Below are 14229 nucleotides of genomic sequence, written 5' to 3'. Positions count from 1 at the left end.
AAGTAACAAAAATAACAATTAGTCAAAAGAAAACTTTTCTAAATCAGTTCCTTTCAATAAATAATAATAAAAAAAACTTATGACATTTTAACAAAAACTGTAGATGTACGTCTTTGTCGGGTGAGTTTTTGGTTAAGACATGTTTGTTTTTCATTCAGTGGTGAGACTAGCGATACTTCATAATAAAATTACTCAAGTAAAACTAAAAAGTACAGTGTATTTTTTTTTTTTTTTTAAACTCTTAAAAGTAAATTTTTAAATGTAAATGTAACTAGTTACAACCCAACTTTGTCGTAATGAGTAATAATATGTCATGAAAAGTGTCAGTAGCTCCACCTGGGACCTCCCTGCTTCCTCCTTGCTCACCTAACTTCCGGCCTGTCTCTTCCTCACTCTCTCCGCGTCCCTCCTTCCCAATCAGCCTCAGTCAGTCTGTAGATGTGTCCGCGTCGCTCCCACACTATTAAAAGCAGCTCAGTCATGTCAGCGTGTGGAGAATCGTGGGAACGCTCTCGCCGGGTCTTCATTTCTTTGGATTAGGATACGCCGGGTGTGCGCTCGTTTTCTGGGCTTTTTTTTTTGCGGCTTCGCTCGGGGTGTGTGCGGAGCGCAGCGGACAGACCGCCAAGAGTTTCATTAGGGTTTGACCCTCCATCTGCGGGAGGGCTGTTTTTTCTTGTCCCAGCACAGGACAAAGGACGTGGGGAAATTAAGGACTAAAGGGGGACAGCAGAGTAGGAGAGTGGTGACCATGGAAGCCGGTTTCCTTGCACTCGCCTTTGGTCTTTTATTAATCGGTAAGACACCTCTTTATTTGCTTGATTGTTAATGACTGATTAACTCCTATGGCTCGTACCAGACTTGAAGTCACACGGAATCCCCTTTGGAAATATACGAATTTAACTCTTTTGTTATTTCGCATGCTCATGAGTTAGTACTTAAGTTATTCAAAACAAAATCGCCATTGACACAGTTCATCAGACGATTCGGCATACACTAGAAGTGTAATAATGTCTTTATTTGAATGCATTTTAAACTTAAACCACTGTTACCTGGTGGCAGCGGCGGGTAAGCGCTTCAAATTTTGGAGGAAAAGAATCAGCGACTGCAGCTAAATAACAGTGAAACTGGGCATGGTTTATTGTTGTTTGTTGTTTTTCTTTTACCCGAACTGACAATGAGAACCACAACGCAAAATGTAAGGCGATTAGTTTTAGTTTATACTAACCATTATGCAAATAGAGGGGAATAATCTAAAAATGCAATTTTCCCAAATGGCATTTGGTGCGTGAGAAATGAGCAGTTATGTCTTCAATTCATGACTGACAAACATGTAATATTACAGTGGAACCACTTTCTTTTGGGTTTGAACACATCTACCAGTTAAAGAAACCTAATATGAATCTAATAAGGAAGAAATATCGATTATATCCCCAATACCCCTTAAATTTTCTGCATTTTAAGGTTTTAAAAGAGTTTCTTGTTATCAGATGCTGGAGACCTTTTTGGATTTTAAAGGGAGAAGTTGACTACAACTAACAGTTGAGTTAAAAGCCCACATTTTCAGTGTTCTTGTATTTTATGACACAAAGTTGGAAAAAATTGAAAAAAAACACTTAAACTGAAGTAAAATGATAACATAAATAACTGGGAAATTAGTTGAATTCTTTAAGTTATCTATTCTTACTAAAGAAAAATAAAAAATAACCAATTTTTAGTGGTTTTGGGTGCATCACTTGTATATTTTAGATGTGAGAACATCTAAAGCATGCAAGTGAATTTTATCATAGAGGTGTCAGTAAGGGCATACTAAGTAAATGTGAGAAAGTAATGTCCATGTTGTGCTTTACTTATCCTAAGTCAGGTGATAAACTCATCAACTGCTGAAATTACAGAGTCATCAGCAAAACATGAGAGTAGAGCAGATTCTGCAGAGAGGAGGAGTTAATCTACAGGCAGAAATTGGGGAAATATCTCTAAACAAAGTGAGATTATCGCCTCACACTTACTTAAACTGCCCTTCTACACATCCTGTTTCTTTACCGTCTGCAGTGAGACGTTATAGTTGTTGTATTTTCCCTGCTTTTGGTTATTTTCTCAGGCTAACCTTTCATTAGCCTGTCGGACTGCGTTTCCCTCGAGACCAATTTGTCCAGAGTGAGGGGACAGGGCCCCATTAGCCAGCCTTTAGTCAAAGTGAGCTGGCCTCTGTGATGAACGGCAACGTTTGTTTCTGTTTCGCCAACACCGCCTCTGTCACCTCGGTTACAGTCCAGCCGCTGAGCCGGTTTTACCCTGCAGGAGACAAGACCGGGGACTTGTTCCCGGGCCTACCTGAGTGCTGAAGTCACCATACGCTGATGGGCGTTACAGTGGGCTTCTCCGACGTGAACGCACGTGAGAGCGGGGGAGAGTTGGCTTAAATTAGTTCAGGGAAAGACGATCAGATGTCGCTGGCCGGCTTGCGGTTTTGCATTTCTGTACTTATCCATGCGCCGGATCTCGCAGGACCCGCAACTGTGATCTTTAACTTCTAAACTAAAGTTTAATAATGTTCACAGCATTTGTATTTTTTCCTTTTTATTTGCGTGTTCTGGGTCTGGGCGCATTAGTTCCTGTTTTGTGGCTGCCAACATATCACACGTACAGTCAGATTCACATGAGAAAGAAGAAGAAGAAGCAGTCTGTTGGTCAGACTTCTGCTTTAATGTCCCTGCCAGACTGTATAATTTCTCTCCTGGAATAAACCGAGTGCATCAGCACAGCTTTTTAGTCATTCATGGCCTGAATCCAGCCTCTAACAAACAGATTTTGATGATCTTGTTATGTTTTCTCACATTTTCCTCCAGAATCAGCATACAGAAATACTAATATTGATCAAGTTTTCAGGTGATATGTGTGCAGAAACCAATAGGGATCAGGTTTTTCTTCGAGCTGCAGGAATCTATACAGTGCGTGTTTTCAAAAGCTGGTTTTTCTGAAATGGTTGGTTTGATTTTACAACCGTATTTTATGTTTATTTAATGACCCCGGGGTCAGGCCGGCGGCGCCGTTCGCAGTAAGAACCGCTGAAGTAGAGCGAGCACTTTTTGTCAGAGTTAGAAACTGAGCTCAATGAAAATAGGAGACGGACTCTGTGTAGCTGTTTGAGCTAAAATCAGAAATATGAACCAAATTTGGACCCATTGAACGTGAACTCAAATTATATAAACATATATATAAAAATCAATCATTGACTTCATTTTTAGCTTTCAGCTCAAATCGGATTGGAAAATTCAAATTTGAATTGATAAGAGAGGAATTGTGTGGGTAAAACATGCGGCTGCCAGTCTGGCTTATCAGGCCTTGGGTTGCTTCTAACTGAACAAACAGTTCAGTTACAAACAGTCCTCCATGAAGGACACGGCTGCTCTGTTTGCTTCTGTCGCTACTGTTGAAAATTTGCCTCAACTTTTTATATTTTAAAAAGTGAGGGGGGAAAACCCACTAAAAAACATTTGAGCTGTGATTGTTCAACATCACAGCCCACGCTGGATTTGCTTCCTTCGCCGTGTGAATCACGCTGTGGGCATGCTAAACGTTCAGCAGCTAAAGAGTTAAAGATGAATCCGGCTATGGGGCACCTCCAGCATGCACCGGGTTTCTTATTTTACAACATCTTGACTCCTTGGAAGCAGAAGAAGCCCACACTCTGCAGGCTCACAGAAATACCAGCTGGCTCCCTTCCATAAGCTCCAATAGAGACGAACTCCTCAGTTTCACCGAGAGGCCTCTTTATGTGGGCATCTTTAAACCAAAACCGATTTAGTTTTCAGCTTTAGACCCAACGAGGACAATCAGATGGCAGCAACTCTGTACATTTAGCATCTAGACAAGGTGAAGCTTTTTAAAGCATCCTACTGTGGTTTTTTTTCCCAGTTAAAAAATGGTTAAAGTTGACTTTAAGTTTGAAAATATGACTTAAGTAATGTGTGGAACAGTAAAGACAGAAAGTGGTTACACAGTTTCAATAAGTAATAATAATAATAATAATAATAAAAAACCACACCTGACCTAAGTCTATATATGTGTTCACATAATTACCACGCTATGTTGCTATAGAGATCCTTTAACCCGTCTTTGCTTTCACTGTTACTGGTGTATTAAAAAAAATATATATATATAATAAACAAACAATGCTCAGCCTGGTGGGGGCACTAATACAGCCTGGCAGCCCACCAGGCTTGTAATACACCGAGGCAAACCCTGGATGTGGAAAGGTGTGCTGGAAGAAAATCTGTGAATGCTGCGGTGTGTTCTGGATGATGTGCTCAGTTTGGACCAAAAATCTCTCAAGAATGTTTAACGTTTTCAGTAAAGATTGAAAAAAACTTCTAGAGGAGAAGAGTTGTCCAGCTGAATGCGTTTAATCATGTTTTCTAGAATATTTTGAATATCACGTTGGAGCAGCTCTGTTAGGTTAGTTCTGATTTGGTCTTTTTCTTAGACTTTTGCTCATCAATTCAACGACTTTCTAACCGTACCGCTAGATGGGAAATTTAAAATGTTGCAAAAGCAAATGAGGTGGGCTAGCAGTTGGGCAACAGCTGTTGAGTAATGTATCATTTGACCAGATATTAAGTTGTTAGCATGACTGTCGTGACTCAACAGTCTTTAGTCAGAAGCCCGTTTTGATTTGCTGGAAGGCTGACTGCTATCAGAGATCCTTCCTGCTCGCATTATCGCCATCCTCAGTGACTTTTTGAAGATATTTGGATGATGTGAATTACAACAACATTTGGGATATACAGTATCTTTGAGTTGAGTGCAACACACCCACTGTGCTGTGCAAAAGAACGGCGCCCGATTCAAGAAAAGCAGCAAAAGTTCAAATAAAGGTTTTTAAAGAGCGTCAGAAAGCCTGGAGATGTATCCACCTCAAAAGGCCACCTCAAAAAATTACATCAAAGTGTTGCTTCTTAGGAAGAAACTGGAACAAAATGAGGGATGACTCAGCGTAATGCGTCAGAATCCGCGCACAGAAAGTTAAAAAGTGCAGCCCATGCTCGACTGGCTTTTGCATCATGTCATTATGAACGTCCCTGGTCCATGTTTCCCTCAGGCCACAACAAGCCCAGCCTGTGTCGAGCCTCGGTATCTGTTGTACGTGTCGAAACAGAGTTACAGTGCGAAAACATCACCCGCCTCCCTGTGAAGTACAAAGCTCCACCTGTGAGCCGCTCAGGGAGCCACAGGCTGACTTTACCGCCTGTTTTCTCCGCATTTCGTTTGTAGCTTGGAACGAACAAAACGCCTTACAGAACCCTGCATAAATATCCACACACCTACTTTTAATTTTTAACGTGGATAATATGGGTGTTGAGTGCCAAACAAGTCTCTGTTGTGCATTAAAGGGTTAATCCGTGGTGTTTTGTCCGTCCTTCCAGGTGGATGCTCGGCCCGTGTGGTGACGGTGTCTCCTGGTCCGTTAATCAGGGTGGAAGGTCAGCCGGTCTCCATCAGGTGTGACGTCAACGACTATGGAGGACCTAGTGAGCAGGTAATGTTTGGCGTTTATGCTAATTGTTGTTTTTGCTCTGTTAAAAATGATTAACCACAGTGATGATAGAAGATTGTTTGACTATATGAAGAAGCAGAATCAGAAAATGGCGGTTCACCGACTGAACGTCAGTGTTGTCCTCCTCTGCCCTGCAGGATTTCGATTGGGAGATGTCCAGGGACATAACCGGGCCAAAGACTCGAATCATCTCCACCTTCGAATCCAGCTTCTCGGACCCTTTGTTCAGCAGGCGTGTGGCGTCCGGTGACGTCTCGGTGGTGCGTCTCCAGGACAACGAGGTGGAGCTAAAGATCGGCGAGGTGAAGCTGACGGACGCCGGTTTCTACCTCTGCCGAACGCCGAGTACCGACCCGATCACCAGCGGCAACTACAACGCTCAGGTCCAGCTCAGGGGTAAGAAGGGAAGAAATCTGAGTGAAGGCAACATTTTTTCAATAAAGTCTGTCCAAGCATCCCCACATCATGCTGCTGCCACCACCGTGTTTCACAGTAGGGTTTTTCACAGTACTGGTTTTCTGCCACACATAGCTGTGTTGGTTCATTTAGCAGCTTTCTCCGTTCCTCACTATAATTATCTATTTATATCCTCCTGCACACACTCTGTGTGAACGCTGGTTTTAGACAATTACTGGCATGCACACACACATTGAGCACACACTCTGGTGGTGGAGAGCAGATGTCAGGTGGGAGTATTTGGCTTGTGTCGAATTAGAACCAGGGAGATGGAGATTTGGAGAGAATCTAAATGACATTGTACGACTGAAAACGTTGGACCAAGCTGTGTCATTCAGCACAATGAGGGTTTATTTTTCCAATTAATTTCTAATTCTGTGTTAGCTAATCATTGTAGCATTTTGGCAACTTAAAAGCACGCAGGTTCAGCTCAGTAAGTTGCAAACACTTTAGATCCATTGCAAGGATTAGAGGTAAGAGTGCTAAATGTTGTCAAAGTTAGCAAAAACCCCTGAGCAAAACATTAGCTCGGATATTAGCAGATTAGCGGAAATATGGCCACTGTTGTTAGCGTTTTCAAAGTTAGCAAAAATGCTAAACTCCTAATCAAAACATTAGCTTGTCTATTAGCGGGTTAGCTGAAGTGTGACCACCGCTTGTTTCACAGTAACCTTGTTGAGTCTGGTGAAAAATCTAGCCAACGTTTATGCTACGTTGCTACGCTGGTGCTGCTTTGCATTGCAAAACATTTATTTTGCGACGCCGTCATTTTGAAATTATTAATAAAAGTGTAAGGGGAGGTCAAGAAAGGTCAGCCAGGCCCTCTCACATTACCCAAGTCAAACTACATACATACAGTCAGTGCTGTGTTTGTGCTGCTAGCATTTTTCTGGGGTTTCCTTAATCGTAAAGTTATTACGTTATAAAGCCTGTGAATGCAGTTTGATACATCTTGGACTCCAAGCTAGGCTTTAGCCAAGACTTACAGTTCTGCACTTTCTGTCTGGTTGTGCTCGTGAGCAAAGGTGCCACTGAGATAAAAGTGAAACTTTGAGCTGAAACATAACAGCAACTTTGGAAAATACCAAACATGAAACTAAAATCACTAGAGAGAAGGTTCATGTTTAATACAGAACAAGTCATTTAATTAGAGAAACTGAAAACAAATCTACCACAGTTTGTTTGCATTCATTGTAAAGAGGAAGTATTAAGCCAGCAGACCACAGCAACAACCTGTTCTGCAACAATTTACCCTCCTGGAAAAGTACTTTACTTTCTTTTTTTTTATCTGATGAATGACATATGCGACTCAAACTCGATAGGATCTCAGCCTGCCTGATCCCAGAGATCTACTGAGACTCTCTTCCTCATCTGACAGCAAAACATTGAAAACACAATCGGCATTGATTTGCACATGAGCGCCTCGGCGGATTCTGATTCGAGATAAACTGTGGAGAACTGGCCTGAAGCTTAGACCATTAACGAAGTTGACCGTGCCGTCTCCACATATTTTCAGCTGTTTCCCCTTGGTTTTAATTGGCTTTCCGTTTCATAATTAAGAACAAGCTTTCTGTTTGGTAGCCCAGGCCCTGAAAACCGAACCCTCTCCCAGCTCACTACATTTATTTCCTTTAAAGAAGCAAAAAAAAACACGTCTTGCGTGGGAGGAGAAAGACTGGATCTTTCTCGCTCGGAAGCCTACATTTTAAGAGATGAAGTGACGGAGAGCGTAATCAGACAGCAGGTTAGTTATCTCCATAATGCACCATCATGTTCAGCTGCTCTCTGCTTCCCAGCACAGCTCCCCAGACACCTTGTTAAATTTAGACCTGAATTGCCAAGGCGGCCGTGTTTGCATGCGAGCGAGCTCGTCGTGTGCATGCTAAGCATATGTATTAGCATTCGCAATGATTTACACGCATGTATCTGCTCGCTTACTTTCAAGTCACAATGAGTTAGGTTTCCACCGGTCGAGAGCTGAACAGGAACACGCGCGGCGTTCTCGTTGCTACGCCGAGGATGTTTGGTTATGTAAGAACAAGGGAAGTTTGCTGAGCCTTTTAGGCTCATTTTAATAGGCAGAACAAAACGCAATTATTTGCACCTTCCTTGTTATGTGCAGTAAACACTCGGCTCAGTGCAGCAGGTTTCAAAGAGCTCCCCAAACATCAAAATGGATCCATCTTACTGTTATTATTATTATTATTATCTTTTAATAACTAACTTGAGGCTCTTTGACGACTGGATTAAGTCTCCAGGTCGAAGCATGCTGGACATTTTGGTGCCAAATTTAGAAAATGAGTTTCCTGTTGCTACTTAGAGGGTGCCACAAAGAAAATCTGCTTTTTTTTCTTTCTTTTTTTATTTTGTTCGTTAAGCCTCATATTTTGTCTTACTCATTCAGAAACTACAATCTCTTCCGACACCTGATTGGTCTATCCTTTAGGGACTCTGGTATTGGCTTGGTTCCATTGACTCCATTTTTTTTCCCTTGACTTCCTAGAGTTTGTTGAAGTCAGATAATCCTAAAATACTAATTACAGAATCGTAAAAAAAAGGCGAGCTTGACATACTGGTATTTCAAAATAATAAGATTACAGAGAGATTATCAGGAAAAACGAGGAGAGGAGCTTGTTTTTCTGATTTAATGAAGTTGTTATGTCTGCTTCCTACTAGACAGCATTGTTTTCTCAAGTTGATGAAGTAACATGAGAAAACAAGTTATTTCTCAGTTTCTGATGCTAAAGTAAACTCTTGGTTAATATCTTGACAAGCTGATATAACGAAGCTGCAAGGAAGATGAACATGAACTCCAGATCTTGGGAAAATTAAACAGGAATCCCAGTAAATTAAATGGAAAATAAGATTTTCTCAAGCTAGTAACATAAAAAAACACCTTTTATTTGATATTTTCAGATGTTGTATGTTTTTATTGATCACTTTAGTTTAATAGATCTACATAAAGCTGTGTTTTCATTTGGTGATATGAGTTGGACTAAAAAAAAAAATTAAAAAATCGGAGTGTTGTTGTTTTTTGCATCCAAAGCAAAGTCTGTCTTATGGGATGTAAATGTGCCATCCGTGTAATTCCAACAATGCACAACTATGTTCTTCTTATTCTGGGCCATCTGCCTCTTGTTGGCCACATTTTCAACATGACTAGAATCGCTTTCCAAACTGGACAAATTTAGAGACGAAGCTCATGAACACTGGGAGCTGCTGGGACTTTGATGGGGCTAAAATAATGAGCTTCGTTCTCCAATGGAGGAGGTTCGGATTTACAATTTATATATGTCGATAACATGCATTACATGGTTGTTGTTCACTGTAGAATGCTGTGCTTTTGTCACAAGATGTTTGAATGACTCAGATCGTGAGACAAAAAAACCCTCCTTCTGTAATAAAACTAAAATGAACGGCTTATTCATGATTTTGTTCATAACTACCTACGATACTGTCAGATAAGGTGGTGGCAGTATCATGCCGTGGGAATCAGAAAAACCCGATGGACTAAAAACCAGAGTTTTTGAAGGTTTCCATTGAAATGTGCATGTTACAGTTTCTGTGGACCCACTTTATTCAAAATTTGATGTCAAAAATCAGACCTATAAGATTGATGTTGTGCTTCAACCACCAAATTCGGGCATCATGCAACACAGAAACTCTATCATAACGTGAATATTTATATAAGGATTTATCCATTGAGGACAATTGGAAACTTGCAGTGATTTGGAGACTTGGCAAACGGGAATTCTTTCCAGACATTTAAAAGCGCTTGTTGGTAAGCCACGTCTGCCGTTGATTTACCTGGGCTGAGAATGACCGCTTGTGGTGAAACTGTAAATTACAATTTGTTGCAACTCTCACAATAATCATTCATATCAAGGAGCCATTCAGTGATTTTATTTTTTTTCTTGCAGGGTTTGCTTTTTACACATAATCACTTTGTATTTTACTTGCAAGGGTTCAGCTGTGACCTACAAATCTTTCTTTTATTAATTTCTTTATCTACAAATCTTTCAACAGTAAGGTATTTAGTAACATACTGTTTGGTCTTTTTAAAAATGAAGCTTAGAGGCAAGCGAGGTTGTACATTGTTGCATCTTCAGACGACATCTGCAGTCAAATGTTCTCCTTCATGTGGTTCAGATAGAAAGAAAATGTCATTCTGTTTCTAGCTAATTTTCAATAAAAGAGAAAAGAGTTTTATCAACTTTATGCTCACAAACAACACCCACAGTCACCTCAATGGTCTGGCTATAGCCTCTGCTCAAACTTGACATGAATGATATAGCTCTTCACCAATAACTGCTAAAAGAGTATTTGACATAATTCAATTGAAACGTTCATAATGTGTTCATTGCTCTAAAATATATTTTCTCTTAAAACCTGGAAAAATTTTAAAACAGAAAAAAAATGTTAAATGTTAATCTTAAAATGTTGAAACGGAAAACTCTGAAAGACGACTGTGATCAAATGAGTGATTTAAAACGAGTGACTCATCCCTTTGCTTTTGTGCTTGTGACACATTGTGTTAAAAGTCTAAACATGTTGGTGGAGCTAATGAAGCAGAGCGCGTGTGCAGACAGGCAAACCCTACTGTGAGGTTGCCATTCGGCATTATTAACCCCCCGTATCCCCGCCGATCACATTCCCATCCTCAAAGCATCCGTCTGTTCCCTCACTTTTCCCCATTGTGAAACGATGAGATGTGGATTCAACTGAAAACGGTCATAAAGGGAAGAAAGGGAAAAAAAAAAAGACACCCTCGGTTTTTATTTTAGACTTCTCAAAGTGAGTCATGTGGTTGGTCTCGGCGGTGTCACAGGCCGCTTTGTCGGGACCTGCTCGGACGCCGCCCGATCGTCGCGTTTAGCTGCGAATTCAAAACAAAACAAGTCCAGCATAAAAGAGCTGAGCTAACGCTGTTGTGTGAAAGTGAAAGGGAGAGTTTATTAGGTTACCTGAACACTCCCTGGGTGTGTTTCATGCTACACATGCAATCAGACAGTTTACTGCCTTCTCCTGTAACCGTTTCCTTACTTTGTTTCTGCTTTTAGCGGTGGCCCTGGTCATATTACCGCGAGTAGATTTACCAGCAAAGCTTGGATTATTTCTTAATTTATTTCTTGTGAATTGTGTCTGGTTAAACGGAAAGTTGTTTAGTGATGTAGAAATGTCTAAAGGTCATCATAGTTTATGAATTCATTGCTCCACCTTGTTAATGTCTCACCAACGGCTGAGACACTGAGTCATTACCCTTCAGTTTAACTTGGTATCACTACTTGAATTGTTTACCAAAGAAATCTTCCTGTTACTTTTGGTGCAATTTATTTCTTCTGTGTATTGGATCGCACCGAGACTTATTCAAAAAATAAAAGTCGAGAGACGCACAGAAATTGTAAATGTCTTGCATTTTCCTTTTTTTTTTTTTTTTGATGCTAATGACTTAAAATAGCATTTCTAGAGTTCTGTAAGTGCACAGTGTCAACATATCAGTAGAAAAAGCCCTCACTAAAAACAAAAGACATGTTCTTATAAATGTAGTTGCAGAAGAAACTTGAGTATCAACCCGAGTGGTTGGGGAATTAAATCATTAGATCGCTCAGTTGGGATAATTTGTCAACAAGATGGGAAAACTGAATGTTATGGTCTACAAACAAATAGGTTGAGAAAAACCCTGAACAAAACAGTCGCATGAAACATGGTGATGGCAGCATCAAGCTTGAGGAAGATGGATGGAGCTAAATAACCATGGAGGGTGTCCTGTTTGGTTGTACATGGTTCTAAAATTAATGTTCATTGTCTTTTATCTGGTTAGCGTTTTACTCATTCATTCATAAAGTCCTGTCTTTCTGTTTTTCCCCCATTAGTTATCCCCAACACCCTCAAGGTGACCCCCCAGACTCCGCCCGCGGTCGTCCAAGAGGGACTCGACCTCACGCTTTCCTGCAACGCCACGCGAGAACTGACCTTCCCTTCCCTGACCTACCTGTCCATCGCCTGGTTGGTGACAACCGGCGGCAGCTCTGAGGAAATCCTCACGTTTGGCCCCCAGGGAGACGTCGTCACGGGTCCGAGGTTCACTCGCCGCTACCTCGACGGGGACCTCCGGCTGGTTCCCGGCAGGAACGGCGCGTTCGAGCTGGTGATTTCCAGGGTCACCGCGTCCGACGAAGGGACGTACGCGTGCACGGGGTCTGAATGGACGCGTGAAAGCGGAGGGAAGTGGACGAAGATTGTGGAAAGCTCCAAAGAGATGGGGGCTGTTTCCGTCACTCCTACAAGTAAGAAAATCTACCCCGAGTTTGTGTTTTTAAGTCTCTTCTTTTTACCAGTAAACTACCAAGTATGGAGTCTGAAATGGTTCCTTGTTAAAGAGTGAGCTTAGCAGCTGCCTCCTAATCACTGCTTCAGGCTTTAGGCTACATTAGACACAATTTGTGTTAGAATCTCATTCTCAAATGTTGGCAGTCAGACTGCATTGTGGGTAATGTAAGCAGCAGGCTTTAACAAATGGGAAGAATGTGTGAAAAGAAAAGATGCGTGCGACTGCACAACAGATTTTAGAGCACTGTGTTCAGATAAATGCTGCTAGTATCATCAGTTTGCTCTTTTATGACCATTTTTATGTGGACAATTTAGATGAATTCATTTTATCTGTGTGGAAATTCTTGGATTTTTTTTTACACCCAATGCTTGTGTTCAAAACTGTCACATTTCTTTTGTCATGCTACAAGTTTCAATGTAATTTATTGAGCTTTTTGTGAGAGAGCAACATAAAGCAGTGCGTGATTGTGAGATCGACGGTTTGACAATCTGTCAGCAGCTCGTAGTTGTGCAGAAATCTGAGAAATTAGAACACGGATGGAACTAAACACATGTCAGCCATGATGGAAAACCTGATGGGGGGGCAGAGGGTGCCTGGAGGATAGTGTAGAGGTGCACCGTCCATCAGCGAGAACTGTTGTAAACATACAGCCAGAGCTGGATGCTAAAAACAAATCAAAGCTCCACTTTTCATACTTTATTAAAGAAATCTTTGTAAAATTTCCTTCAAAGTTATGCTCCACTTTCTCTTAGTCTGTTATAAAATCTCAAAAACGTGCAATGTAGTTTGTGGATGTAAGAAGATTTGGAAAAATTAGAGTATTTTTGCAAGGCCCTGTGTTTATTATCCCTAAAAATGAAAAAAAAAAAAAAAAGTTCCTCAGAAGCATGGAGAACTCTGTAAGCGTTGTTTGTCCAAAGCAGTAAATCCAGTAACCGTATCTTTGTTGTTGACTCTGGTGTCTGCTGCTCAGCCCAGAATTACATCTTACAATCTGCTGGGATTGTAAAATGCTGGCGTTAACACAAGGTTTCCTCAAATTGTTTCTCTGGGAGGTGAAAGACGAGTGTTGAAGGAACACAAAGAAAGGGAGAGTTAATTTGTAACTTGCTTGAATGGCGTGTAGTATCAATCTGTGTCGAATGGCACTTCATCAAAAAAAAAAAGAAAAAGAGTGACTCATTGCGTCCGTTGCTCATAAGCCCAATTGCCTTGTGGAGGAAATCAATTCCTGCCGGTTTGTGCCTTGATGCTCTGTGCTTTATTGCACTCCCTGGGCTCCGTTTGTCCTTCGCCTCAAATCTGAATACCTTTTAGTTCTGTTGCTTAAAACGGATCAAAGCTGGTTGGCAGCCCGCCTTCAAAGGATGTCTTTAAATGAAAACTCTGCAGAGCGTGTCATCAAGACATCTCGGCAACAGATCGTTTTCAGATCCGGGCTGTTCGTTTTGGGGTCGCCACGCGAAGGAACGGCTCCTTGTGCCGACGAGTCGGAAGACAAGAAGTGTGAGAAGAGCGAGGGACGTGGGAGAGTTCCCAGCCCGTTGTGTGGCTCTCTTTGTTTTAGCGGGATCCTCTTCACCGAACCTCTCTCTGCTCTCCATCTTGCTCTCTCCCAGGAGGTTCATGACCCTAAAACGGCCCTCTTTCTGCCTTATCCTGTCTACACAGAGGCCCTGCTAGACACAGTCATTCACTGAAGTTGCTGTGGAGACCATATCTTCTATCTCTCTAGGTTACCATATATCCTCTTAAGTGCTGGAGAGCACCCAATGGTTTCTAATGAAACCAAACATGAACAGCACAACCAGGTCTAGGACTCGAGTCATTGTGGCCCAGTCGCTTCGTATTGACTTACTGACTTTGGTAAAGAGGATGAGAAAAG

General features: G+C 41.4%; 1 protein-coding gene across 1 annotated transcript in view; it reads left to right on the top strand.

Annotated features, from left to right (window-relative positions):
* The first annotated feature begins 396 nt into the window (after positions 1 to 396).
* Positions 397 to 14229, top strand: part of ptgfrnb (prostaglandin F2 receptor inhibitor b) — a 54883-nt gene continuing 41050 nt past the window's right edge. Inside the window, exons 1-4 of the mRNA XM_032555969.1 lie at positions 397 to 797; positions 5427 to 5539; positions 5695 to 5953; positions 11887 to 12300. Of these exons, the coding sequence (XP_032411860.1) occupies positions 752 to 797; positions 5427 to 5539; positions 5695 to 5953; positions 11887 to 12300 (832 nt within the window). The 5' untranslated portion in view covers positions 397 to 751. The remainder of the gene's footprint in view (positions 798 to 5426; positions 5540 to 5694; positions 5954 to 11886; positions 12301 to 14229) is intronic.

Source organism: Xiphophorus hellerii, chromosome 24 (assembly GCF_003331165.1).
Source record: "Xiphophorus hellerii strain 12219 chromosome 24, Xiphophorus_hellerii-4.1, whole genome shotgun sequence".
Taxonomy (NCBI): Eukaryota; Metazoa; Chordata; class Actinopteri; order Cyprinodontiformes; family Poeciliidae; genus Xiphophorus; species Xiphophorus hellerii.
This window is presented reverse-complemented; position numbering and strand designations above follow the sequence as displayed.